This window comes from Drosophila takahashii, chromosome X (genome assembly GCF_030179915.1).
Source record: "Drosophila takahashii strain IR98-3 E-12201 chromosome X, DtakHiC1v2, whole genome shotgun sequence".
NCBI lineage: Eukaryota > Metazoa > Arthropoda > Insecta > Diptera > Drosophilidae > Drosophila > Drosophila takahashii.
The window spans coordinates 7,525,726-7,551,210 of record NC_091683.1 but is presented as its reverse complement, the minus strand read 5'-3'; the positions used below and the strand labels follow the sequence as shown (position 1 = coordinate 7,551,210).

At 38.8% G+C, this 25,485-nt stretch overlaps 3 protein-coding genes across 10 annotated transcripts; 2 read left to right on the top strand and 1 right to left on the bottom strand.

Annotated features, from left to right (window-relative positions):
* Window positions 1-411: 411 nt before the first annotated feature.
* Window positions 412-24,019, bottom strand: Trf2 (TATA box binding protein-related factor 2). 8 transcript variants are annotated; one of them, XM_070218570.1, is made up of 8 exons: window positions 22,680-22,819; window positions 16,266-16,329; window positions 9,968-10,355; window positions 9,344-9,831; window positions 6,236-9,258; window positions 5,473-5,731; window positions 4,201-5,409; window positions 412-3,889 (listed from the first exon to the last, which is right to left on the bottom strand). In XM_070218570.1, exons 3-7 carry the CDS (start codon window positions 10,018-10,020, stop codon window positions 4,556-4,558), a joined length of 4,677 nt encoding a protein of 1,558 aa, XP_070074671.1. In that variant the 5' UTR covers window positions 10,021-10,355; window positions 16,266-16,329; window positions 22,680-22,819; the 3' UTR covers window positions 412-3,889; window positions 4,201-4,555. The 8 variants fall into 8 exon arrangements, 7 of the variants coding, with proteins under 7 accessions (XP_070074671.1, XP_070074674.1, XP_070074675.1 ...); XM_070218573.1 differs by having other exon boundaries at window positions 9,344-9,825; XM_070218574.1 differs by having other exon boundaries at window positions 9,344-9,816.
* lawc (leg arista wing complex) lies at window positions 23,105-24,685 on the top strand. Its single transcript, XM_017160803.3, is given in 3 exon segments — window positions 23,105-23,418; window positions 23,421-23,624; window positions 24,547-24,685. Coding segments are annotated over 3 exon segments (303 nt in total). The 5' UTR covers window positions 23,105-23,373; the 3' UTR covers window positions 24,601-24,685.
* On the top strand, window positions 24,572-25,485 carry LOC108070359 (uncharacterized). The gene is made up of 3 exons (XM_017160800.3): window positions 24,572-24,951; window positions 25,046-25,166; window positions 25,226-25,485. The coding sequence occupies exons 1-3, from the start codon at window positions 24,572-24,574 to the stop codon at window positions 25,283-25,285; spliced, it is 561 nt and encodes a 186-aa protein (XP_017016289.2). The 3' UTR covers window positions 25,286-25,485.

The following is a 25,485-nucleotide window of genomic DNA, read 5'->3' as shown; positions in this document are numbered from 1 at the left end:
ACTAACGACCAATCGTTCCTTTGAGTGATGAATCCTTAAATATTCAATAGTATCCCCTATTGCAATGATTTTGTAAACTCTTTCTGAATTAAAATATGTGAAATATAGTGATTCGATTATGACAAATGAAAGTAATTTAAATGATATAGGGGTTTTAGCAAAGAGAGAGAAATAAGTAGGAAATCTTGTGGGCCTTTGGAACCAGATGTATAAAGGTATCGGTCTCCCTTTAAATAGAGCTTAAAAATTATAGATTTAATCGATATTTCCGATATTTTTGCGGTATCGATTTGATAATATCGATTTTTTGAAGGCAAAAACACCTATTAAATATCGACATTTTTCAAGCTCTACTTTAAATCCCATATATTTTCGTAATTCCTTAGTTGTATCAATAAAAATGCTCAACGATTTATGTAATTTGATTTTTATTCAAACAATTTGCTTTCATTTGGTTGGTTTGTTTCTTTTCTCATTTTTGTTGTTTTTTTGTTGCCATATATTTGAGTGTTGACTGCAGTTCAGGAAAGGCATTTTCACGTTCCTCGAATTTTGCGTTTTCTTGTTTCGTGTGTGATTTTTCTTGAAACTAGGGGCTAAACGTTAAACTAAATACATCAAATGAGTGTTGTTGTTGTTGTCGTGTTAATGTTTGTGTGGCTTTTTGTTAAATATTCATATCCAAGTGTTAGCTACGAAACGTTTCGATGTTTCGAATCGCCCAAAACTGGCGATTTCGAAAACCGTCGCGTTTCGGAATAACAAATGGTATACAAACGTATTGCTTGAGATGTGAAGATGCGGCAATCTCAAAACCAAAGTAAACCTTCCTCCTTCTCCACATATATATATATATATGATGTATATATCCTTTTGTGTATAAATCTAACTTTTAGTTTTTTTTTCGCTTGCAACTTATGTACTTAGAACTAGTTTCAGGGATTAGGGGGAACTATAAATCTTAGTGGGTATAAGTTAGCCAGTTAGTTGGTAATTGATTTATCATACGATAGTTCTCTAATTATTCCGATTCTCCCTATCGCCCTATTATAGACTTTTGTAGACTCGCCCACGTTTTGGTAAGGTAATTTCATCTTGCTTTTCGTTCTGGGATGCGGGGTACCTTTAAGGTCCGCTCTGGCCTGACTCGATCTCCGCTAGCGAAACTTCTCTTAGGATCTAATAAATAAATGTTTCTTGGTTTTGTTTTCCATGTTTTTTGTTTTTCTTTCATATTTGTTTGTTTTGTTTTTTTTTTTGTATTCGTTTTTAGAATATTTTTTCTGGTTGTTTTAATATATATATATATATTTATTCATCCGTTTTGGTCTCTGCTCAATGCAAAGCTCTCGCTTACTCGCCATTTATCAGTTATTGATTTATTAATATTATTATTATTATTATTTTGTATATAATTAATTGTTGGTATAATGCAGTCTTTACGGCAAAACAAAAACAGAATTATGCTATTTGATTTCTCAATTTGTTTTCTCTTAGTTATCATATCGATATCGATACTTGCATCATTTTCATTACATTGTTCTCATTAAATACATAATAATCAAAAATATATCTGTATACTATCATTAATATTTAGTTTTGCTTTTTTAAAGTTCTTGAAACCAAATACACTTATTTAGGCCTTTCGATCCGTCTGTTCTGTTCTATTAATGTTGTTGTTGTTGCTGTCGTTGCTTTAACAAAAAAGAAAATGTGGTGAAAGTACAAGCAATTTACAGTCGGTGTTTAGAATAGAATACTTCCGATTTTCCTTTCTTTTTCTTTTTCTGTATCTTTCTTTTTGTTTTTTCGAAGGCAGTTAGACGTGAAGACTTTACTCTATTGTTGGTTTCTTGCTTTCGTTTGTTTTTTGTGATTTGTTAACAACTATTTTATGTACATTTAGATTACATTTAGGTTCTCGTCGTTAGGTTCCATTAGATTTTGTTTTTTTTGTTAGATTGCTATATGCATTTTGGCTTACAATTTAGTATTCCGTTTCTCAGCTAACTTAGGGCTAAGTGGCTTAGTGGCTAGTTAATTTTGCAATTGTAACACGTTCGGGTCTGTCTCGAGACCTATTCCTATCCCTACTATCTCTATCCACATTCGCATACACAAAAAAATACATTTCGGCTCCAATTGATCTGTTCAATATCCTTCTCTCTATCTCTCGCTTTCTCAATACCTAAACCTATCTCCCCTCTCTTTCCTTTCCGCGCTAGTTATTTGTTCCCTAAAGGCATTTTCATTTCTCGATTTTGTTTATGCAAATCAAAATATAAATTATCAAAGAAAGACAGAATACAAAATAAAAAAAATATAAAAAAAAATATATGATATTACGTCTCTTAAATATTCCCCATCTCTTTTGTTTGTTTTAGCTATTTTGATTATGCATAAGTTTTGAACGATATGAAAGTTGGTTTTTACGTTAAGCACAAAAGAAATTTCAAGTTGATGAGGCAATATTCACGTTCAATTGGAAAACATCAATTTTGGGTCTATGTACAAAGAGTTTTGGGTTCGTTCTGGTCTGGAAGTACTATTTCAATGATTGTACAATTGGCTATCGTATCTCGCTTTTTGTTTTTCCTATTTACGGGTGAAGGCACGCCAAAACATCTAGAGTTTATTTTTTATGTTTAACGTGAGTATTTGTTTGTTTAGTTTTTACCTCTTTACAACGAAAACATTCTATTATTGCTTATGATTCGCTCTTTTGTTTGTTTGTTTGTTGCTTTGTTTGGATGCCTTAACATTATGTATATGTATACGTATGCTTGTGTTAATGTGTGTGTGTGTGTGAGTGTTTGTGTATGCGTATGCTTCGTTAAGTTTCGTTAACTAAAATAAGTTCTTTACTTTCTGATTTTAACAACACAGGAACAAGTTTGTAAATCTACGCTTAAAGTTGCTTCCTCTAAATTTGTCATTAAATTATGCGAATAATGCGAATTACATAAAAAAAAAACATTAATATATTTTATAGTATATATACGAATATATGCATTAGGTATACATCGTCTGATAATAGTTTCAAGTCGCGCATTCACCTGGTTGCTTTAAAAATAAACCCTACAACAATCTTCTATCATCCAGGTGTTTATTCCTAATTCGATTGAGTGTTCTTCTGCGCAACCCAAAAACTACTAGCATAAATTAAAACATAATTACTTGCTGTATTTTCAGTTTTGTTATAATTGGTTATTAGTGACCAGATATAGGTGTTTGTGTGTGTGTTGGTATTATAATATAATTATAATCGTATTCAAATGTTTTTGTTTGTTTTGCTTCACATGAAGCAACGCTTATAGCATCTAGAACTTACGAGCGAAAACAAAAAAAATTATTAAATGGGTGTGTGAAAATACATGAAATAAATCAGTTAATATTATCCTAGTGTTTTCTCTGGTCTCCTCCTCTGCTCCTTTCCTCTTGAGAATTTTGGTTTGCTCCGGAAGAACTTGGTCTTGGTCAAACAACAAAAAAAAAGGGAAAGGCTATCTTGATATATATAAGTCGTATGTGATCCATTCGGGTTTACAGTATTTGCTTAGGCGGTGGTCTTGCTCACATAAATTAACTATTTAAACCGAGTAAAAAAAAAATAGATTGTAACTCCTCCTCCTTCAAAGCAATCCGCACATTTCGTTTTTTTTGGTTGCATACGTAAAACGCTGGCATATACGTATTCATAACGCTTTCTTTAAGTCTACACTTAGGTTTACGTTGTGGTAAGCTCTCTCTGTGTGTTTACCATCTGGATGTTCTTGAGGTTGCTGCTGCTGCTGGGAATCCTTCGGGTTCGAAATCATCGCTATATGCTAACTCTGCTAGTTTGTTTCAGATGTGCTCGCTTAAGTTACAAAGTCGTTTAAACGTAAATCTGTAAGGAAAGGGGGGAACATTAGTTTTAATATTTTTGTATATTTTTTTATAATCTTTTTATGATTTTAAATTTTTTTATATTCTTATGATTTTTTATTTTTGTATACATTTTTTATATTCTATTTTTATTTGTTTTTTTATTTTTTTTATATTCTTTTTATGATTTTTTCATATCCTTTATATGATTTTTTACTTTTTATATATTCGTTTATTTTTTATGCTTGTATATATCATTTGTTAATTTTTTTTTTTCATTTTGTTATATTTTTTTGTGTGTATTTTATATTTTTTTTTTAAATATTTACCCACCTTATAAGTTAAATATTTGGCTCTTGGTTTTGTTGTTGCTGCTGCTATTTAGTTGGTGTTGCTGCTGGGAATTTTGTTTCGCTTTGGATTAAAATGTTCTCCTTTCATCCTTTTTTGTTTTTAAATATTTTTTTGTTTTCGCTCCTGCGTCCGGTTTTCCTCGAGTTCGTGTTTTAAATGCGGCGAGCACAAAAATAAATGTGTGTGTTTGTATTGTGATGAAAAATGGCTTAAACAAAGTGCCAACAAATTCGGGGAAAAGCTCTCTGTTTGCTTTTCTTTTCCATCGAATTATCATCATTTAAATGTTAATGTTTAAATGTGTTTTTTTGGCTTGGGCAGCTGCTTGGCTAGCTCAATACTGCATGTCCAGCTCGTTGCTCTCCTCCTCCTCGATCAAATCGTCCACATCGAACTCGCTGGGCGAGAAGCTGGTCTGGCGCATCTTCTGCTGCTGCTGTTGCAGCTGCTGCTGCTGCTGCAGATGCTGCTGGTGCTGCAGATAGCCACCGCCGATGGGCGCTAGACGCGTGCCCGGCTTGAGCACCGTTGGCATTTTGGCGCCACGCATGCGGGCATTGGCCAAAGCGGCCGTCTTGAGAGGATTAGTACGCAGGTGTGGCGCTGCCTGTGAGGAGGATGACGAGGCAGCTGAGGAGGAGGCGGCTGTTGACGAGGCATTGACGGTGCCCGTGGTGCCGGGATCATTGTAACGCGGACGCTTGTACTGCAGCTTGGTGGCCCAGCACTCGGTGGCCCGGCGACGGGCATTGGCACAGATATTATCCCCCGACGAAGCAGCAGCTGCCGCCGAAGTAGAAGCCGCCGCCGGGTTAACCTTCTCACCCTGGAAGGGTATGTGTCGGCGCTCCTCCTGCGTCAGCTTCATCATGTGAGAATAATTCTCGATCTGCTTCAAACGCTGCATGCTATCGATGGTGCTCGTGAGGATGCCCGATGTGGCCGGCGTACGCTCATTCGGCGAGGGCTTCGTGTGCGCCGCCGTTGTGTTGAGGAAGATATCATCCAGTCCGGCCGCCTTGTTCTCCGCAACGATCAGCTTCTCCAGTTCGCTGGGATCACCGCCCGCTTGCTTGTGCTGCTTCTGGCGCAGATGCTGCAGCTCCTCCAGCGAACGCTGCTTGCGGAACTCAAAGACGAGCGGGTAAATGTGCTGAATGGCCGACTCCACGTGGCTAACGCTGGCCGCTGCAGATCGAGAGAGAGGTGGTTTAAATTGGCACTTGAACGGCGACTTTACTATCTACTCACCCGTCACGGTCACGCTGCCGGTGGAGAAGATCTTGAGCGTGGCCTTGGGATCGGGATCGCGCATCTTGTAGGTCACGCCCGGGTGCAGCTCGGGCTCGTAGCTCGCATTCTCGCGATGGCGCTCCGAGAAATTGACGATCTTGATGGCCCAGGGCATGCTGCAGGTGCCCAGAACATTCACGATCCGGAAGTTGAGAAAGCGGGTGGGAAATCCCAGCTTGCCCAGGGTCCTCGCATAGCGGCGAGCCGCAACCTTGGCCTAAAAAGGATACAAATAATTAGATTATCAAGTAAAGAGGCGCTGGAGAGGGAGAATATTAAAAAGTGGGCCTTATAACACACTCAAAAGTATCCTAAGGCCCACGAGCCTTTACGCAAAAGCTGGGTTCGATTAACACACTTGTTAAAAACATAAAAATTGTATTTTACAGTGTGAGCAAAGTTCTTGACATGTGATAAAAATACTTGTTACAAAATGTTTTATTAACACAAATAAAAATTTCGTTTCACTGACATTATATGTTAGTTTTAAACATTTCAAAGCATATATGCATTCTTATACTCAAGAAAACATTTAATTCTGACATGTCAAAAACTAATTGTGTTTAAAACACGCTGTGTATAAAACACGTGTTAATAACTCAATTGACATGTGTGTGTTATTTATGTTTCTAAAATATGTAGGATACAATTTTTGATGTTTTACAGTGTTTTTTTCCGAACCCTGCTCAAAACTATATCTTAAAGCTCTATAAAAACTCACCATTGCCTCGGAGGTGGCTCCAGTGCACGTGATCCTGCCCGAGGACCAAATGGATGCCGTCGTGTACGGATGGCGGAGCTTCATTGTCACCATACCGTTCTCACGACGGTACTCGACATTTGAGCCCTGGAGAGCGATTTCGCGCAGCTTGAGGTGGCAGCCCACGCTGAAGGAGCATACCACATTATTAATAACAATATCCAGTTCGGGTTCATCATCGGAGGCGGCTGCATTGTTGGTTGCGGTGGTCAAAGCCAACGGCTGCTCCTGTTGAACCCCACTGGATTTGGCAGTGTGGCTGTTGTTCTTCTCATCCTTATCCTCCCCATCTTCATCGTCCTCATCCTCATTCTCATTCTCATCCTCGTCGTCGTCGTCGTCGCAGTCGACAATCACAGTTCCCGGCTGCATGACTTCCTCCTCGAGAAGCTCCGTTTTGGCCGTTAGCAAACTATTGCCATTGGTGGCCTTGTCGCCTCCAACGCCTCCACTGCTGCTGAGGAACAGACTCTTGTTGCCGTTGGCCAGCACAATGGTGTCGCCGTTGGCCAGTTTACGCTGCAAACTGGGTCCGCCGGCGGTTTGCATTTTGCTGAATTGCGAAAAGTAGCGTACAGTGCCGGCGGTGGCCGAAGATGTGCCGACGGATGAAGTTACGTTGCTCCCTCCTGCAATCTTTCCGGTGGCCCCCGCCCCCGCCGCCACCTGACCACGATTGGCCATGAATGTGGAGGAGGGCGTCAGATAGACACGCGGCGCATTGGCCAGCACGGCCGAGGAGACAACGCCGGAGGAGGTGACCACACCGACCACACCACCGGATCCACTGCTGGCCGCCTTGAGGCCACCGTTCAAATTAGCCACTGGAATGCTGACCATTTCGTTTTGCATCTGCTCGCGGTGCTTGTGCTTCGGCAGTTGGCAGTAGTAGCTGTCGTAGTTGCTCCTGCGCTCCTCTTCTCGCTTCCTGTTCTCCTCCTCTTGCCTCAACTTGATCTCCTCCTGCTCGCGCTGCAGTCGCAGCTGGCGATTGAAGTCCTCCTTCCAACGCTCCAAGTGGCGTTCGAGCTCCAGGCGCCGCTGCTCCTCCTCCTGGCGCTCCTCACGCTCCCGCTCCACCTGAAGCTGCTGCAGGCGGTGCTGTTCCCGCTGCTGGCGCACTCTCTCCAAGACGCGCTGCTTCTGCTCCAGTAGTCCCTGCTGTTTCCGTACCTCCTGCAGCTCAAGAAGGCGTTGATCCACGATCCTCTCGGACTGATTGACTTTTGATACAAATTTATTGAACAAATCCAATCTTAAATAGGCTAGTTTATCTCCTGGCCTGATGATGTCTTTCGAATGTGGCTCGCTTAGATCTTGGCGGGCTATCAATGCCACCCTGAGCTCCTCCTTGACACCGAGAATGCCCCGGTAGACTAGCTCAACGACCTCTTCTATTGGAACTTTCCGCTCGTAAAGTGTTTGAAAGAACGTAAAGTCACCATGGCAAACTATTGATCCCAGTTGGAATACTTGATGGCCGACCTCGATGATTTCATTGATCAGTTGCACCTGCTTTAGGACGAAGTCTTGGAAGTCTTGAATGCCCTTGGGATCATCGGGTGTGATGGTCCAAGCGGCAGTCTGTCCTAGTTCCTTGTCTTGGTCGGGCTCCTCGGTAGAATCGGGAAACTGCTCGTTGTCTTGGTCGGGCTCCTCGGTAGAATCGGGAAACTGCTCGTTGTCTTGGTCGGGCTCCCCAGTAGAATCGGGAACCTGCTCGTTGTCAGAAGCCGAATCTTGAGAATCTCTGGGATCTTGCGGATCTTCAGTATTGGAATCGTTATCGGTATCGGAATCGCGTTTATCGGTATTTCGATCTTCCTTCTCGGTATCAGAACCTCCGTTGTCCGAATCTTCTTTATCAGAATCTTCTTTCTCAGAATCTTCTTTCTCAGAATCTTCTTTATCAGAATCTTCTTTATCAGAATCTTCTTTATCAGAATCTTCTTTATCAGAATCTTCTTTATCAGAATCTTCCTTCTCAGAATCTTCCTTCTCAGAATCTACCTTCTCAGAGTCTTCCTTCTCAGAGTCTTCGCTCTCGGTGTCTTCTGATGGTCGTCTCTTTGATTGATTCGAGGATTCTTCCTCAAATGGCGACTTCCTCTTCCTGATGATCTTCCCGTCGGTGGGTTCCGAGAAATAGTCTGCGTCCTGACGACACGTTAGATATCCCCAGCCTGAGAAGCTGGGCTGCTGATCGTCGGTAGTGCGACGCCTTGAAGGTATAACCCGCTTCTCCTCTTCGTCGCTCTCGTTTTCGTCGCTGTTGTCTTGGCGATCGGGGGATTCACTGGACGGTAGTGGCGAACTCTCACTTTGCTCTTCCCCGCGATACTCAGGTTCGCGATGTTCGGGATTGCGTGGTCTACGACGCCGGCGAACTACACGCCTCACGGTCCTCCTGCGAGCCTCGTCTTCTGACGTTTCGCTTGACTCGTAATTGGTACTACGGGTTTCTACCCTATAGCCTAGTGGTCCTCCTGAATTCTGATCGGTATCGCTTTCTGGGATCTCCTCCTCTTCCTCTTCGTCACTATAATTTCGCGGTGATGTACGGTGATAATTCGCATTAGGTCTATATTTGAAGGCGGAATCAGGTTCAGAGTCGGCGTCTGAAGCACGCCGCTGCTCCCAATATAATTCCGAATATCTAAATGGTGGCGAAGGCGGCGGCGGTTCTTCTTCTGAAGATGAACTCTTCCGTCCTGGTGTACTTCCGGCGTCAACTCTACGTCTATAGGCTTCTACTTGTTCACGGTAAGTTAATCTCCTCTGTTTAATGGGGTTATCTTCCGAGTCAGTAAATAAAGTTCGGCGGTTGTCCTCGCTATCTGAAACTGACTGACGTCGCCTCTTGGGGGTCCTTTCTTCGGAGCTTCGATTGTCTGAACCCGAATAAGGCCGCTTTGGAGTCGAACTTGAAGAATTTGAAGCTTTCGACGGACTATCTTTATCGCTATTATTATCGCCTGAAGTTCCTGCGTAAAATTAAAAATATATATATTTATTAAATGTTAAAAAATAAATATTTTTAAAAAATTTATAGTGTATGTATTTTCTCACCTTCCTCGAAGCTATTTTGCCTCGGACTATCCTTTTCTTCCGACTCGTTACCGCTAGCGACCTCTTCTTCGTGTTCTTTTTCTTCTTCTTCTTCGAGAGGATCAGATACTAATGATTCGTCCTGTTCGTGCTGAATTTGGGATTCAGAAAGTACTACCGAGTTTGCGCCGATTTCAACGTCAGAATCCTTAAAGTTTTCAGTTTCCGCGACAGAATCCGGAGATCTACTATCGTCTGCCCTTGAAGGACGATGATTCGGGTATTGATTCTCCTTATCCGAAGAATCTGCTGATTCTTCGTTGCTTTCTTCCTTGCGTGGCGACGGGGAACTTGTGTTCTCGGTGTCTCTTTCTTGAGCGAATTCTCCGCTTACTTCGTTTAAGACAAGACGACGCCCTGGCTCGAATGAAGATACCCTGTTTTCTTCATTCACGTCAGAAGTCGAAGTCGAAGTCCTTTGCCCGGAATCGCTGCTGTTTTTACTGAGACTATGATAATTGATTGTTTAGGGTGTGTGGGGTTTATTGCCAAGTCTGTTTGTGTGTGTGTGTTGGTGCGTGTGTGTGTTTGTGTATTTCTGTGTTTTTCTACAATATACGGTCTTTAGTATGTTAGCCTACTTACACAATCCCCATGATTTCAAGCAAATTACTTGGAATCTTCTCGTTTTCTTTCATAGGATTCTTGCTACGTCCTCTCTTTCTAGCATCTTAACTTAATACTAACTTGCGTTCTTTTTTTTTTCTTTGTAGTTGTATATAAGGCTAAAAGTGATTCTTCTACAAATTCTTCTTCTTTCGTTTGTGTGTGTGGTGTGTATGTGTGTGTGTGTTTGCTCTTAGGGCTGAAAAAATACTCTTTTAGTGTAATTTTGAATTAGAATTAGTGTTTGCAGTGGTTTTTGTTGTTGTCGGTTCCCTAATGCTAAACTACTCTGTATTACGATTATGTCTAGTCTTCCGTTCTTTCTCCTATTTAAATTAGCTTGTAGTTTTTGTTGTTCCTTTGCAGTCTGAAAGTAGAGCCGGTAAAAAAAAGCGAGTTGTTAAAATGTGGAATTGGAGAATAGTAAATCAAATGGAATCCAGAATTCCAGATGCACTTAATTATATATCACTATATTTTACAATATTTCACTAAAACCAATCGAATTAAATTTCAGGACTTTTTTTTTTTAATCCAATCATCAACCACTTGACCCGGAAACACGGCCGCAAATATGGTCAAAAGGCAGAAAATGACAGAACAGAGATGGAACTCTGAAGTGACACTCACGAGACTCACGAAAGCCCAGGCAATAGTTTGCGAAAAAGGGTTTTCACAGTATGAAAAATAATCAGTGTTGTTAAAAAGAAGGGATTTCAATGGAGAAAAAAAGGGTTACCCTTATTAACAGTAAAAAGGGTTAGATTATTCGATAAATATCGAATATTAGAACGTATAAGAATAAATTTGATATGATATTTTTCACAGTATGAAAAATAATCAAGTGTTGCCCTCAGTTAACATTAAAAACAGGGGTTTCCATGGAAAAAAAAGGGTTACCCTTATTAACAGTAAAAAGGGATAGATTATTCAATAAATATCGATATTAGAACGATTAAGAATAAATATGATATGATATTTGTTCCAAAAATATTTAGTACGCACTAAAAATTGCAAAAAAAAAAAAAAAAAAGGTTTTGACGTTTCAAGATGATGGAAACATGACTTTTACATTACCGGCCGCGTTAACAGTGGGTTAACAGTTTTAATTTTTTTTAGGATTGTTTAAGTGCGCTGACCTTAACATAGATTTTCGCATGCCTGTTAAGATGGTGGAGAAGGAGGGGAGGAGGAGGAAAACAAAAAGGAGACAAAAAGAGAGAGAGGAAGAATTTGTGTGTAAGAATGTGTATGTGTGTGTGCTGGGTCAAGGACGCGCTCGCAAAAGTGGAACAATCTGTCAATTGAGCGCGACGTCGCTGCAACGGCAGCAACAAAAACAAAAATAACAACAACAAAGCCTGCAGTGAGTGGCGAAAATAATAGAAGCAACAAGAAAATCCAACCAACAATAACAAAAACAACAGTTATGCACCTAACATCGATTGTCGCCATCTCGCTCGCACCCGCCGGCTGGCAAATGCAACACTGCGCTATTTTCGGAGCAAAGTGCAAATGAAAATTGTTATTGTAAATTAGCAAATTGCCATAAATTACAATAAAGAGCGTTTATGAGAGCGGAAATATGCATTAGAATATATGTACACATGTATGTATATTTGTATATACATGTACTGATGTAGTTGCCAAACATATTTTCATTTCCATAAAAATTCTGACAACCCAATTTCCTGCGAGAATTTTAACTACAGTGGACATTAAAAAAAATTATTTAAGTTGAAATGAATACATTTAATTTAGTTCTTTGTATTTTTATGTCGTTTACGTTTCTACTTTAAATTTTTGTTGTTTTTTTTTATATAATTTTGATAAAATATATTCTTTATTAAAAAAACATTTTTACTATCGTAAATTATCTTAAAACCTTTTTATCATACAATCAGTTCATTATAGAGAGGTAGGACTGTGGGTTTAGTAAAACTACTGGATGCTTAGTTGTATTCAGTTAAAGATTCCACCGACAATTGCTGTTTTTTTTGTTTAAAGCCGGGTGCCGGATGTAGATTATGTCCCACGCCAGCCCCTTTATCCACCCACTCATTTACATATGTACATATGTATGTATTTATGAATATATATTATTGTGAATCATTTACGAAAGAAAAAAAGGGCAGATACACTTGGACTTGCATTCCAGCGAAATGAAATAAAACAAAACGAAACGGGCAAATTGTGTGGGTGTGCGTGGGTATTTTGGTTTCTTTTTGGGTGACCTACAAAAAAAAGAATTGAAGCTATTTAAAAACCACATTTTTTCCCTGGATAAACAGTTTTCGTTTGCTTTACTTTTTTCTACCCTAAAACAATAAAAGAAGGTTCTTAAAGTTAAAGGTTGCAGAATAATGGTTTTAATTTGGACCTTTTTAGATTTTTAGATAAAACGAAACACGTTCTTTTTGACCCTATTTGACCCGATGTTTTTATGATCACTAAACACTAAAAAAAATACATTAAATTTTGGAATTTTAGTAAGATTCCATAATAGACACATATTTACTTAATGTTTTTTTGCCTGCATGCATTTTGAAAAAGGGTCACTGTTATTTCGCGTACCTGTTAACCGTTTTATATATACAAACATATCCTTGCTTTAAAAAAGGATCGCAGTTATGTATAACATCGAATTCTTTCACTTATTAAAATAAAATCAGATGTAGTTATGCGGCATCTTTACCTTTAATCAAAGGATCACAGTTATTTCGCGTATCTCGCCGTTATTTACTGTAAATAGTAATCAGCAAACGCGACGAAAGCAAGCAAAACAAAACAGAACGAAATGAAACGTCACTTGCACAAACACAATTGCTGCGTGCGCGCGTGCGTGTGTGTGCGCACTCACATGACGTCGACATTTGACAATTTTTTTTGCTTTGTTTGACAGTTCTCGCGCTCTCTTCGACTGCTCTTTCCGCTCCCCACTCGCTCTCTCTCTCCCTCTCTCTCTCTCTTTGTGGAGACGACTATTTTTAACAGCTCGGCAACAGAGGAGCAACAACAAGAAAAACAGCAAAAAGAGGGTCAAAAATAGGAAGCAATAAAAGCGAAAACAAATGCACAATAGATGCAAATCGCTAGAATTTCAATAAAGAAAGAAAAAACAGCAGCCAGCCAGCAGAAAATGCGAAAAATTTAGCAAAATATTTGATCGAAATCAAATTTAAAACACCAACACACACACACGCAAGCGCACGAGCTAAAAACAACCGAGAGAAATGTAAAATTTAAATTTACGCAAAAAAGTACCCCTAGATATAAGGCAAAAACAACACAAAAAAATGGTAAAATTTCAGTTCATTAACCCAAAACGAAAATGAAAACGAGAACAACAGAGTGCAATGTGTGAAAAGGGTGGAGAGAGGAGGGTGGGGAGGGGAGGAAGAAGAAGGAGAGGCAGATAAAACAAAAGGCATTATACTAACAATAATAACCAACAAAAACAGTGAGCACACGGCAAACAGAAACAAAATAAAGTGAACTGCTAAATTCAGGTTCAAGGCCAAGCGACAATTCGCAATTCACAATTGTCAATTCGCAATTCACAATTGACGATCCGCCATTTTAGGTTGAATTTTTTATTGCTTATTTTTTATTATTATAAATCTATGATTTTTCGAGGCACAATGTGACAGCTAACCTCGCTTTAAAGTACAGTAAGCACTCTTAAAATAGGTACAGTGCACACCCAAAAAATAGCCTTATTTAATTTGTAATTTTACAAAATATTAGTTCCCGAATTCTTTGTAGGGTGTACAAATTTGACTAGTTTTTGTCACATAAGAGGTTCTATTATGAAAAAAGTTTACATTTCTCGACCCTTGACTGTACCCACATGACATACTAATTAAGCATGGGTATTAAAAACCGATTGGGGAAACTATGCCTATCTGGCAAAGAAAAAATTTGAAACCCTCTCAAAATATGATTACCACACACAATTTCCCACGATTCGCCCTTATTTACCGCCCCCTTTCCGCCCACAAATTGAAATGATCTCCAATTTCACTGGAACTCGACTCGCTCAAAGAGTTTATTTATTATTTTTTCATTTTTGAAGTGGAAGGGTTTTGAAATGCGAGCTACGTGTCTGACAGGAGGAATCATAAACTACAATAAAATATGCAAACGCGCGCACTCACATACACACCATACACCACAATTCCCCATTTACTGTACGTATTTATTTATTTCCGTTCCACATTTGATGGGTGTATCAGTTGAAGAAACAAAAAACGGGGAGTGCATTGTTTATCTGAGTATTTCATTTGATTTACGAAAAAAACCACATATACATATGTATGTATGTATGTTAATACTTTTTCCAATAAAAGACTGATTATTCAGCTTAAATTCCCAATTTCTAATAATTTTGATAACATTTTAACATCATATTCCAAAAAAACCAGACATTATGAGTAATGAAAAATTCTTTCAAATAGACAATTTTTAAATTCCATTGAAATTTGAATATTTATGTAGAAGCAGTGTTTTTGAAAACGGTGCATTGCCAATGTGACCACATATCATATAATCACAATCATCCGGCGGATATAACAAGTGCAGCCACACATCCGCGCAACATGTTTGTTCGTGCCACCGCTCACGTTCGTTTTCATGCCCCAATGGAGCTGAGGGAGAGGGAAAGAGCACCTGTTTCGCTCCCCCTCTCTCTCTCTCCAGAAAATTCTCGGAGCGCAGCGGTACGTGAATCACATTAGCAACAACAACAACAGCAACAATTGCATTTCACCATCACTGCAAGCGACAGCTCATCTTTACAGTTACAGTTATGTCGTTATGTTATGTACTTTTTGTAGGGTGCGTAACAGCAGCACTGTAAAGGTCTACAGAGTATCTTTTCTGTTATGCAAATCTTAAAAAAACTAAGTAAAATTTCTAGTAAGTCCAAAGAAAATGTCATCTGCAGTTAGTTATATTTAAATATTTAATGTCTTGCAATTAACAAGCGTTCGTTCTGTTAGCCAGTTTAATGTAATTACTTGCAACCACTATATTTTCCCAGCCTCTTTTAAAATGCAAATTTGAACAATTAATTTAGCGAATGTAATTGCTAGATGGGTTAGGAATATTCCTCATATGCGGTACGAGCAGAAACTCTATTACAGTGACCCCAATTCGCCATTACAATGGCCAAAAGCTAAGCGAAATAAAAAAAAACGACGTAAAATGACCCTGGTTCAATAACCAAAAAAGGCAGCAACATTCGGTTTCTTTGCCAAGATATTGTAGATACCATATTTATTGATTTAATACATTACTTAGTGCACACATTTTTATGACATCTTGGATGTAACGAAGCTATCGTCGAGGAGAAGGGGGCACTGCGAATCATGTGTCAGCGGCAAACATGCAAAATGTCGGAAATAATCGAAAAATAAAACCAGGACGCAATTGTTAAATGTTGACGTCAGTCAAGAGCCACAAAAAAAAGCAACATGTAATTTATAAAAAGTATAACCGAAAGTTTGATTAAAGTCTTCATTAAATCACAGTGAAAATAATTGAATTAAAAGGCAGTTTATAGTGGATGTTAAGCCAAAGTGAAAATGATTCATTCAATGTTATTTTTTTTTAACTGCCTTTCGAACAATCAGGCTTAAGAGTTAGTCACAGTCTTTCAAGTGACCTCATCGATAAGGATAAGTCATGCACAGAAAACTTGCGGATTAAAAAACCAGATGGTTTGGAATATTTTTAAGAAAAAGCTAAAAACCCCTGATAAGTAAATCAAATATTTAGAATGATTTTTGAAATATTTTTTTCATAAGTAGGCCAATAAAAATATGAAATGTCAAGGAAATATTAAGTATTTATGAAGACCACCTTTTTTTTTGCTAGATTTTAAGATTCCTCAACACCTTTGTATATGATTTAACATATGGTTGGAACTTTTCGATTGTCTGACTTATCTGTAACAATTTTCGCACTGCTAATTCACCAGTCACGTTTCCCAATTACAGCATCTATGTATTTTACCAGGCACTACTTTGGGTGCACATGGTAACCCACCGAATAAGTCATGCAAGAAAAAACAGTTGGTGGGGCGCAGAGCGGGGAAATAGAAGAGAAGACCGGCTTTGGGGGCTTCGTCATCAATTCTTCGGATTACTCAGAGAAAAACTTTTTGCACGTGTTAGCGGCCGAGTGGTTAACAGTCGCGACTAACCAGTTAACATTAGCGATTAACATTGCACTTGACATTGGCATGGATATGGATATGGATCTTTACATTACTCACCTCTTAAAAGTCCTTAAATATTTGAATGGTTGTTTCTTCTTTTATCCTTTCTTCCTTGGAGAGCCTGCAAAATAAAGAGGAGGCAAACAGATTAGTTTTTAGTAGGCGTGGCGGTAGGAAAAAAAATCAGAAAAAAAAACAAAGCCAAGCAAAACAGCTGGTCAAAGACAAAGGAAAGAAGCGAAGCAGAAAGAGAGGCAGAGGCAGGAATGAAAAATCTGCCCAGGTGCTGAAGATACAAATTAACATTTGCATGTGTGTGCTACTTGCAAATGCAGACGCGGTCACAATATTAACACCACTAAAGTCGAAAATTATAATAAATATTTTGTAGGTTTTTTGTGTGTTTATTTTTGTATAATTTTTTTCACCTTTTTTGTACTTTTTTAATGCACAAAAATATTTTTGTCTTCACAGCTCAACTACTTTTGTTCAACTGACTATTGTAGGTCTCAAATCTATGATATTAATTCAAAATTTGAATGACAACCATCTCAGAGGTAACTTTGTTAATATGATTTTTCCTGGCTTGCTATGTTCTTCTAAAACAATGCTTTTAAAAAATTGTTCGTTTGAGATTTTATTTTAATAAACCGCAATCTGTGTTGGACTGTGTTGGAAAGTCGAAGAAGTGGAAAAATGTTGATGAATATTTTGTAGGTTTTTTGTATGTTTATTTTTGTATAATTTTTTTCATCGTTTTTTTTTACCTTTTTTTATGCACAAAAATATTCTTGTCTTCACAGTTCAACTACTTTTGTTCAACTGACTATTGTAGGTCTCAAATCTATAATATTAATTCATAATTTGAATGACAACCATCTCAGAGGTAACTTTGTTAATATGACTTTTCTAAGCTTGCTATGTTCTTCTAAAAAAAATGCTTTTAAAAATTTGTTCGTTTGAGATTTTATTTTAATAAACCGCAATCTGTGTTGGACTATTCGTGTGTCCGCTGGTGTGTCTTCTTCTGTGCCTGAAAACCAGAGGGGAGCTACAAAATGGGTTGACAATTGCCTGGGACAGAGAAACATCCACATCCAAAGAACCGGAGAGCGGAAATGCTGCGTGCACGAGAAATCAACGAGCTCTACAAAAATCCCATTAACAAGATAGAAAAACAAACACCCCATACACATACATTCATGTATGTATCGGCATTATGTATGTACTTTTGTATGCTTAACTGCATGAATACATAATTTGTTCAGTGCACTCGGTTGTCGACAATGTATGACTCAATATGATAAACGAAAGAAGAAAAAAAACACGTTAATAATTCCTAGAGAGCGTACGTGCCAGTGTTGAAAAATCGCCGACATGCTCCACATTGAAATATCCCCCAGGGGGGAGGAAAAGTAATAAAGTAATAAATATAAAAGACAACCCCAAAAATTTTTGGTTGCCCTTAAGTCAATGAACTGGTATCTGTATCTTCGCCAACTCTCCAAGCAACCCTCTCCTTTATTTTTTTTAACCACTCCTTCTCAGAAAAACAGAAGACGCCAAGAAGAAGAAAACAAAGAAAAGTAACAAAAACAAGTCGTTGACATGTCCTCCACAAAAAGAAGCGAACGAAACTATGGGGCTGCAGACAGAGACAGCTGTCGATTTGTTATGATTAACCGTTATTCGGTGGGGGAAGAAATGGTGAAATGGAGATTCGGCGAGAAGAGAGTGCAACTTCAAGGCCCCCAGACAAAAGGGTAATGTATTTTAGTAGCTCATACCCTTAGAATTAAAGGTTTGAAGATTTGAAGAATACAAAATATTGTGAAAACTATTCCATTCTTTCGACAGAAACTTTTATAAAAAAAAAGTAGGTACAAAAAAAATTTTTTTTATATATTCCGAAAAATATAGAGTATTTAGGTGTGCCTGTCAAAGTTGCAACGCCGACAGAAGGATAATGAAATCAATACACCCACCCAACGCAAACGTTCAAGTTGCCCAAGGGGAAAAAAGTACGAGACGTTTGTTGAGGGATTCGGATTCATTGGGGGGCGGAGGAGGGATTACGGTCTGGCGAGACAGGATAAAAAGTCAGACGGAAATTAGCTTTTATCGCTGACCTTGGCTCTTGTTCGTTGTTCGTGGTATGAAAAGCACAAGGTATAGTAAGTATGTGCACATACATATTTATAAATACAAACGTAAAGTGGCATTGCTGTTGGCATAAACCATGTGCTAATTGATTGCGTTTTGGCTTAAACTGCTAACTCGCTGTAACCACAATGCGTGTGTTCAACCAGCAAACAAAAAATAAAAAAAATACATAATAATAAAAACGAGCTCCTTGGCAATGAGTTTCTCCATTAAACAGTGTTTTATTATAGTTTTCGAACTATAAATGAATATTATAATATTTTTATACTTGTTTCTAGAAAAAAAATACTTTTGTAGCCCACTGTGTCTGAGTTATGAGTGCCTCCTTGTAATTTTGTTTTTATTACGCTTCATTTCATACATACATACATATACAACTTTTTGCGTGTTAATCAATTAAAGCAATACACTACATTTACATACTACAAACATACACACATATCTACATTTGTAGACTGCGGAGAGCATGCTTTTTGTAATATTTGTATTTTTTTTTGGGTTATAAAAATTGTATCATTTTTTCTACGGTGTGTACGCACTTCTCTTCGGAAAGGGGGTCACACCGAATAAAACGCATAAGCATGACACACTTATTTTTCTCTCTGTCGAAGATTTCGGTTCTCTTTTGTGCCTGTGTTCTGCTTTTGAAAGAAGACGCCGCAAAGAAAGCGACCAAAACGGAGGCGCAAAGCATTTACAGTTATGCGAAGGAAAGTAAAAGTCGAAATCAATGAATTTGTATTGTTTGTTTTTGGAATGTATGCGAAATAGGTAAATAGGAAAAAAAATAAAATCATTGAGAAAAAAATAAAACGAAAAGGGGAAGAAACAAGGTTGAATTCGCACAGTGGAAACACTTTTGCTTGAATTCTTCGACATTGTTCACATTTATGTATAAAAAAGAAAAAAGTCCCATTCTAAAAATAAAGAATTTTAAGAATTCCAAAAAATCAATTGATAGTGGGTTTTGAAAACTTTTTTTTTCATATAATTTTTTCTGAATTTTTTAATATTGGCAATCTTTACTGTGTCTGCCATTTTGCTTTGGGCATTTGTGCTTTTTAAGCTTCGTTTTCATAGTTTACTTAAATCTTTCACAGCAGACATTTGCCATCTCGCTCGCACGCCGCAAACAAGTTGGATTTACCGTTGCGTATTTTCTTCTTCTTGGCTTTTATTTTGGCTTTGCTGCTGATTTTAATTACCCACAAAAAAAAGAAGCAACTATAACTACAGGTTGATGATGATGAGTAACGATATGATGAGTAAAGTGACAAAGAGAGAGAGAGAGAGAGAGAGGGAGAGGGAGGCAGCGAGGAAAAAGAATTGAAATATTTTCAGCCAAAATAAACATATGGTTTGAATTTGAAACCAATTATCAGGCAGAAAAAATTTGCTGCTGGCTTATCGCCTTATCACATTCTCGTTTCCCCACGCAGTAGTTCTTCTCTTTCGCTCTTTTACCCTCCAGTGAAATATTACAAAAAAAAGAGGACAAATTTGAGTTGAAAAACAATAATCAAATTCAGTTGACAATCAATGAAATACAGTGGAGATTCCCAAAACAAAACTTCTCCTTTCCATAAAGAAAATTTCAGTGCAATCACTGCCAATTATTAACTCTGTATTGTCATCTTTCAGATAAACCAACAAATCTACATAAATGACGTCATGTGGCTTGTAGCTTTAATGTAAAAATGTCAGGCACTTGAAACAATTTTTTTTTTTTATTTGCGCCGGCGATTTTCCGACGACTGCCAGCGGAACTGGGTCAATATCTTAATTAATTTTAATGGGCTTAATTTAAAGACAAAGGAAGCGAGCACTAACAAAGTTACATCAATCATTTGCGTATAGCAATCGTTCGGAAAAAGGAAAATAAAAGGGGGAGGGGGAGAAGCCATGTTTTCTGCTCTACTTTTTGAAAAACGCGACCTTAGACAAAGAAAAACTATGGCAGAAAAATATACGATGGGGTTTTTAAATTCATAAATTAAAACTACTTAAAATTTTAAAATTAAAATGCAAAAAATTCTAAAAATAGTTCGCTGTTATCCAAAAATTCTCAATGTGGTAAATGTTTCTCCAAGGCTAACGGAATCGAAATCTCTGGATCGACGCACATTCTTCAGATAATTGAATAAAAAGGGCGTGAAATCAAAACAAGGCTTAGTAATACTACAAACACAGATACACCCAAATACACACACATAAACGCGTACCACTAGAATTTAGCGATAACAACAATATGCGGGCACATCTGATTTATGCAGAAAGCAAAGAGGGAGGGGGAAAGAGAGGAGTGGAGAGAGAGGATCAAGCCGGAAGTAACGTTTTAAAGAAGAAGAGTGTAACAGATGCATTTACCAGAAACAACAACAACAACAGCGATCGTTGACAGGTAGGGCATTCAAAAGGCAGTGCGAGGGAGATGGTGATGGGAAGAGAGGCAGGGCAGAACTGCAAACTGCGATTTATTTGGGGTTGTGTGTGTGTTTGTGTCTGTGTCTGCGCGCTCGTAATGCACGTGCATGTGGATGTGTGCCAGTCTGACCTCGTTGGCAAACTAAAAAAATAATAATAAAGAAGAGCATGAAAAAGTGTGGAATATGGCAGAGCGAACGAAGGCGGAAAAAGAAGCCGCACCTAAAAAAATCTATTACATCACTAGGAAAATTGACACAAGCATTAGGCATTTACATACGCACACACACTCGCACACACAACGCACAGCGAAGCGTACAAGTGTGTGCGTGAGTGAGCATGTCGAAAACGGAAGCAAATTGAGCATTGAAAAATACAGTCATTTTGACCCCTCAAACATGTGAAATCCAATAAATAGAGATAAGATTGTGGGGAAAAACAAATAATATGACCATAAATGTGTGGTCTGCAAACTTTTCCCAAGTTCTTGAAATTAAAATGGGGGTTCTACCGTTGTTTGGAAATATATTTAGACATAAAACCTTATAAAACCCACTCAATTTGACGTAAAAATCATAGACTACTAGACTGAAATGTGCAAATATGCGGAATGCAACTGCTTAGAGCCCCACTAGGATGATAAAATATCTAATGGATTGAAATTTACGAACGAAGAGCGACATAAAATACAATCTAAGCCCATGGGCGACTACAACTACAACTGCTAGAAACTTCTTTTCGAGGAAAAATCATTGAAAATATTCCCCCAAAAGAGAGAGAGAGCGCGCTAGAGAGAGAGAGCGGCCGGCGAGGGCGACAAAGCGACAAGTGAGCGCGGCGAATTCGAATTCGAGCTCCAGCTAGAGCCGTATTTATTTTAGCAAGGGGACGTCGACGTCGGCAGCGAAGCGAAGTTCGTTGAAATTTTGAATGTGTGACAACGCGGTTCAGTCTGCCGCCAGCGCGGCCCGAAGCAGTGGTATTTGTTATAAAAATATTTCACGATTTACTGGCGACATCCACTGTCTCGCTCCCTCTCTTTCCCCGTCCCCCGCTCTCTCGCCCCGTCCCGCTGCTAACAGCATGTTAACAGCCAGCCGAATGTTAGCAGGCGAATTGAATGCCAAAGGACAAAGGATGAAGATTTACCGCTAGGGCAGGCACAGTGGGCGAAAATTGCCTGACAGCCCCTCGAAAATATATATATATTGCAATATATAGTTTATTTCACAGCTCTAGCTTTGGTCGTCGAAAGTAACTAGGGGAAGAAGAAGAAGCAGCAGCCCCGCGTGACGTCAGCCCGCCCACAAAACACACACTCGAAAGTATTGAAAAATGCAGACATTTGTTGTTTGGTTTTTTAGCAACTCTCTTTTTTTTTGGTTATTGTTTATTGGTCTTTTAACGCACCGCTGAAATGTTAATAACAGCCCTCGTTACTGTTAAGTGGTCACACTCTCTCTCTCTGAATTTTTCTTTGTGGTTTCAATGAAAGTGAGCTACAAAGCTGCAAATCGAAATTAGTAATGATTTGAATTGAATTTCAAACGAGAACAAACATAAAACATTTGGTTCTCAATGGAGCGAGGGAAAAACAAGAAGTTGTTGTTAAATAATAATAAATGGCAGATGAAATTTATGCAAAACGGGTTATGAAATGTGAGCGAGAGGGCTAGAGGAAGTAGTGTGAGAGGGCGAGAAAGAGAGCAAGTTACATTATTTGCTTGGCGTTTCTTGTTGTACGGATTTCACTTAAAACTAAACTAGGCGTACAATAGATGTATTAACTATATAGATACCACAAAATACGACTAAAACGAAAATTGAAGGGGGGTAAAGAAAGAAAATTCAAAAAGTAAAAGAATGAAATGAAAAAAATATCACCTTTTTTTGTAGTAGGTCGTCGCGTCGTCTAGTTCTCTCCCCCTCTCTCTCTGTCTCTCTCGCCGTCGCTCTCTTTTGTGGCTTTGTTGCTGTGGCCGCCGCCGCGCTGCTGCTGCTGCTCTCCCTCTCTCTTGCTGGCTCTCCCTCTCTCTCACCGTCGCTGCACGCTGTCTCTTTCTTTCCCGTTGCCTTGCAGCGGAGCTCTGCTGCCGTCTCGCTTGCACTTGCGCTCCGCTGCTCTGCTGCTGCCGCTGAATTCGCTGTTAACTTTTCGCTGCGCTCTCTCTGCTGCTTTTGGTGTGTTCTTGTTTTTAGGTTTTAGATTCTCAGATTTGGAATCTTTCAATGAACGATTTAGCACTTTTGTTTGGTTAAATTTGATTCGATTGCTTGTGATTTGTGTTTTTGTTTCTCTTCAACTCTAAACTGGACAAAAAGGGGGGGTCGTTAATTTGGAGCAAGCAAGCGCGCAGGCGGCGAATTGGCGGCGCGAGCGTGACGAGCGAAACGAAACGCGGCGAACGGCCGAATCACTGTGGCATTGGCAATGGCAGCGCTTGTCGCTTCAGTGTGTGCGTCGCGATAAACGCGAGCGAAACGGGCGGCGCTGCTGAACGCGCACCGACCACGACCACAACCACACACGCACACCACCGCACACCGTCGCTCGTACGTATACGGGGCGAGAGAGCGCATGCTCTCACCGCCACACACGCGTTTTCTCCCGCTTTGTGGCGCCGCGCGCGAGTTTTGTCGCAGCAGCAAACACGCAATAAAAGTTCAAAAACAGTTGAAGTATACCGCGACGCGAGTAAAAATCTTTCCTTCGACGTCGTCGCTGTTCGTTGTAGTAGTTGTTGTTGTTGCTGTGTTCCGCGAATTTCATGTGCATTCATCTATATATGTACACATATATATATGTGTACATATATGACAAGCCAAGAGGTAAAACAACGGAACAAAAAATGCAAACGGCATAAAAATTTTCAAGTAAATGTGCGAAATATCCCCCCGTATTTTTTTCTGTTTCTTTTTTGTTTAAATTAATCTGCATATCATGGTGTGCGGCGGCGGCTGCATTTCATTTATTTTCTCTTTCTTTTGGCTCGCCGAAGATCTTGCTTGCTCCAAAACGAATCAAAAAAAAAGTATCGCTCGTCCCGTCGTCGGCTGCATTATTATTATTATTATGCTAGTACCAGAGCGGTGAATGTAGAAGGTAGATGACCAAATTCTGAGAGCACAGTCTGAGCACACACGATACGTCTTCTTCGTTTGGCGTTTCACTTTGAGCAGCGTGACCGTTCACTCTGGGCAGCGTCAGTGTTGCCAGACGAAAGTTCAGCCTTCCCCTAAAAAATCTCACACAGTCGATATTTGCCCCTAAAAAATACTGATATCGATATGCCACAACGATTGTATTTCGTTCCAATTTGTTTCCATAGAGGGCGCCCGTTTCCTTGGACCAGTTTCCAGTAAACTCGGTTACTCGATCTAAAAGTAAACTTTATTATTTATCATTATTAAACTTAACACTTATAACACAAATAATTAAGTTACAGTGCGCTGGATTCAAAGAAAACAAACGGAAAACAAGTCAAGGAAAAAAAAATACCAGATTCGTGTTTAGCCCAGACCAGAACCATTTTGGCAATCAGCTGTGTTTTCCGATGATTGTTATTTAATAAATACACGTCTGTTTAAAAGTGTATCTAAAAATTAGTAGCTAAAAACCTTTTGATTTATTAAAATATATGTATACATCCAAGCCTAGAAAGTTTTTTTTAGTTTTTGTTTTTTTTAGCCTAGACCCAAACCAACAGTCGATAAAACAGCTGTGTTTAAAATATATTTCTCTAAATTACAGCTCCTCACTTCATTAAATCCAACAAATGCTATCCGTTCGCTCCGATTTGTTTGAGAACAACCCGCAAATGGACTACAGCGATATGAACTTCAAGTTTCAAGTGGGCTCGCGCCAGGGCTCACGACTAATCGCCTGCGAGGACAATCAGTTGTATTGCAAGAACAAGAAGCTCATCAACGGGGACACAACCTACACGTGCCGCATCAAAAGCTGCAAGGCGCGAGTTTACCTCTCGGAGGACGAAACGCGCGTCTTCTCCTGCGAGGATCATCTAAAACATAGCCATGGTGCCCAGGACATCGAGTTGAAGCGAATCAATGTGATCGAAGAAATCAAAAACAGGTGCAAGCAGCTCACCGACAGAAAAACCGATTTGAAACAAGTTTTCGACGAAGTTATGGCCGAGTAAGTTTTCGAAAAAATCTAGAAAATCTTTTAAAATTTTATTTTCAAATCATTATGATACTAATATTGCTCTTTAACCCATTTTCATTTGCAGATTCTTTCCGGAAGGAGATGAAATTGAAATTTCCTATGATAACTGCAAACGAACATTGCAGCGCAAAAGAAAGGAATTTGCAACAATGGATTTTCGAAAGAAACGCCCAAAGAAACGCTGTGTAAGTTCTACTTGTATTCCCTATTATATTTACTTAATTAAACTACATTTTTCTTATAGGACCAGGAGCCAAGCCAAGAAATAATAGAAATAAAACAAGAGCCGGAACTTATTTTATAAGCAAGACTTTCAGAATGCTGATAATGACTTCTAAGAAGTTGCCAAACCAAAATGTATTTATTTACATATAAGTCTGAGTTAAAGCTAACTTGTTTCTTATTAAAACAAATAAGAAATGAAAACTATGAAATATTTTATATTCTTTAAAATTAATAAAAAATAATGTATTCTAAACGTTATGAAGAATCTCAGATGTTGAT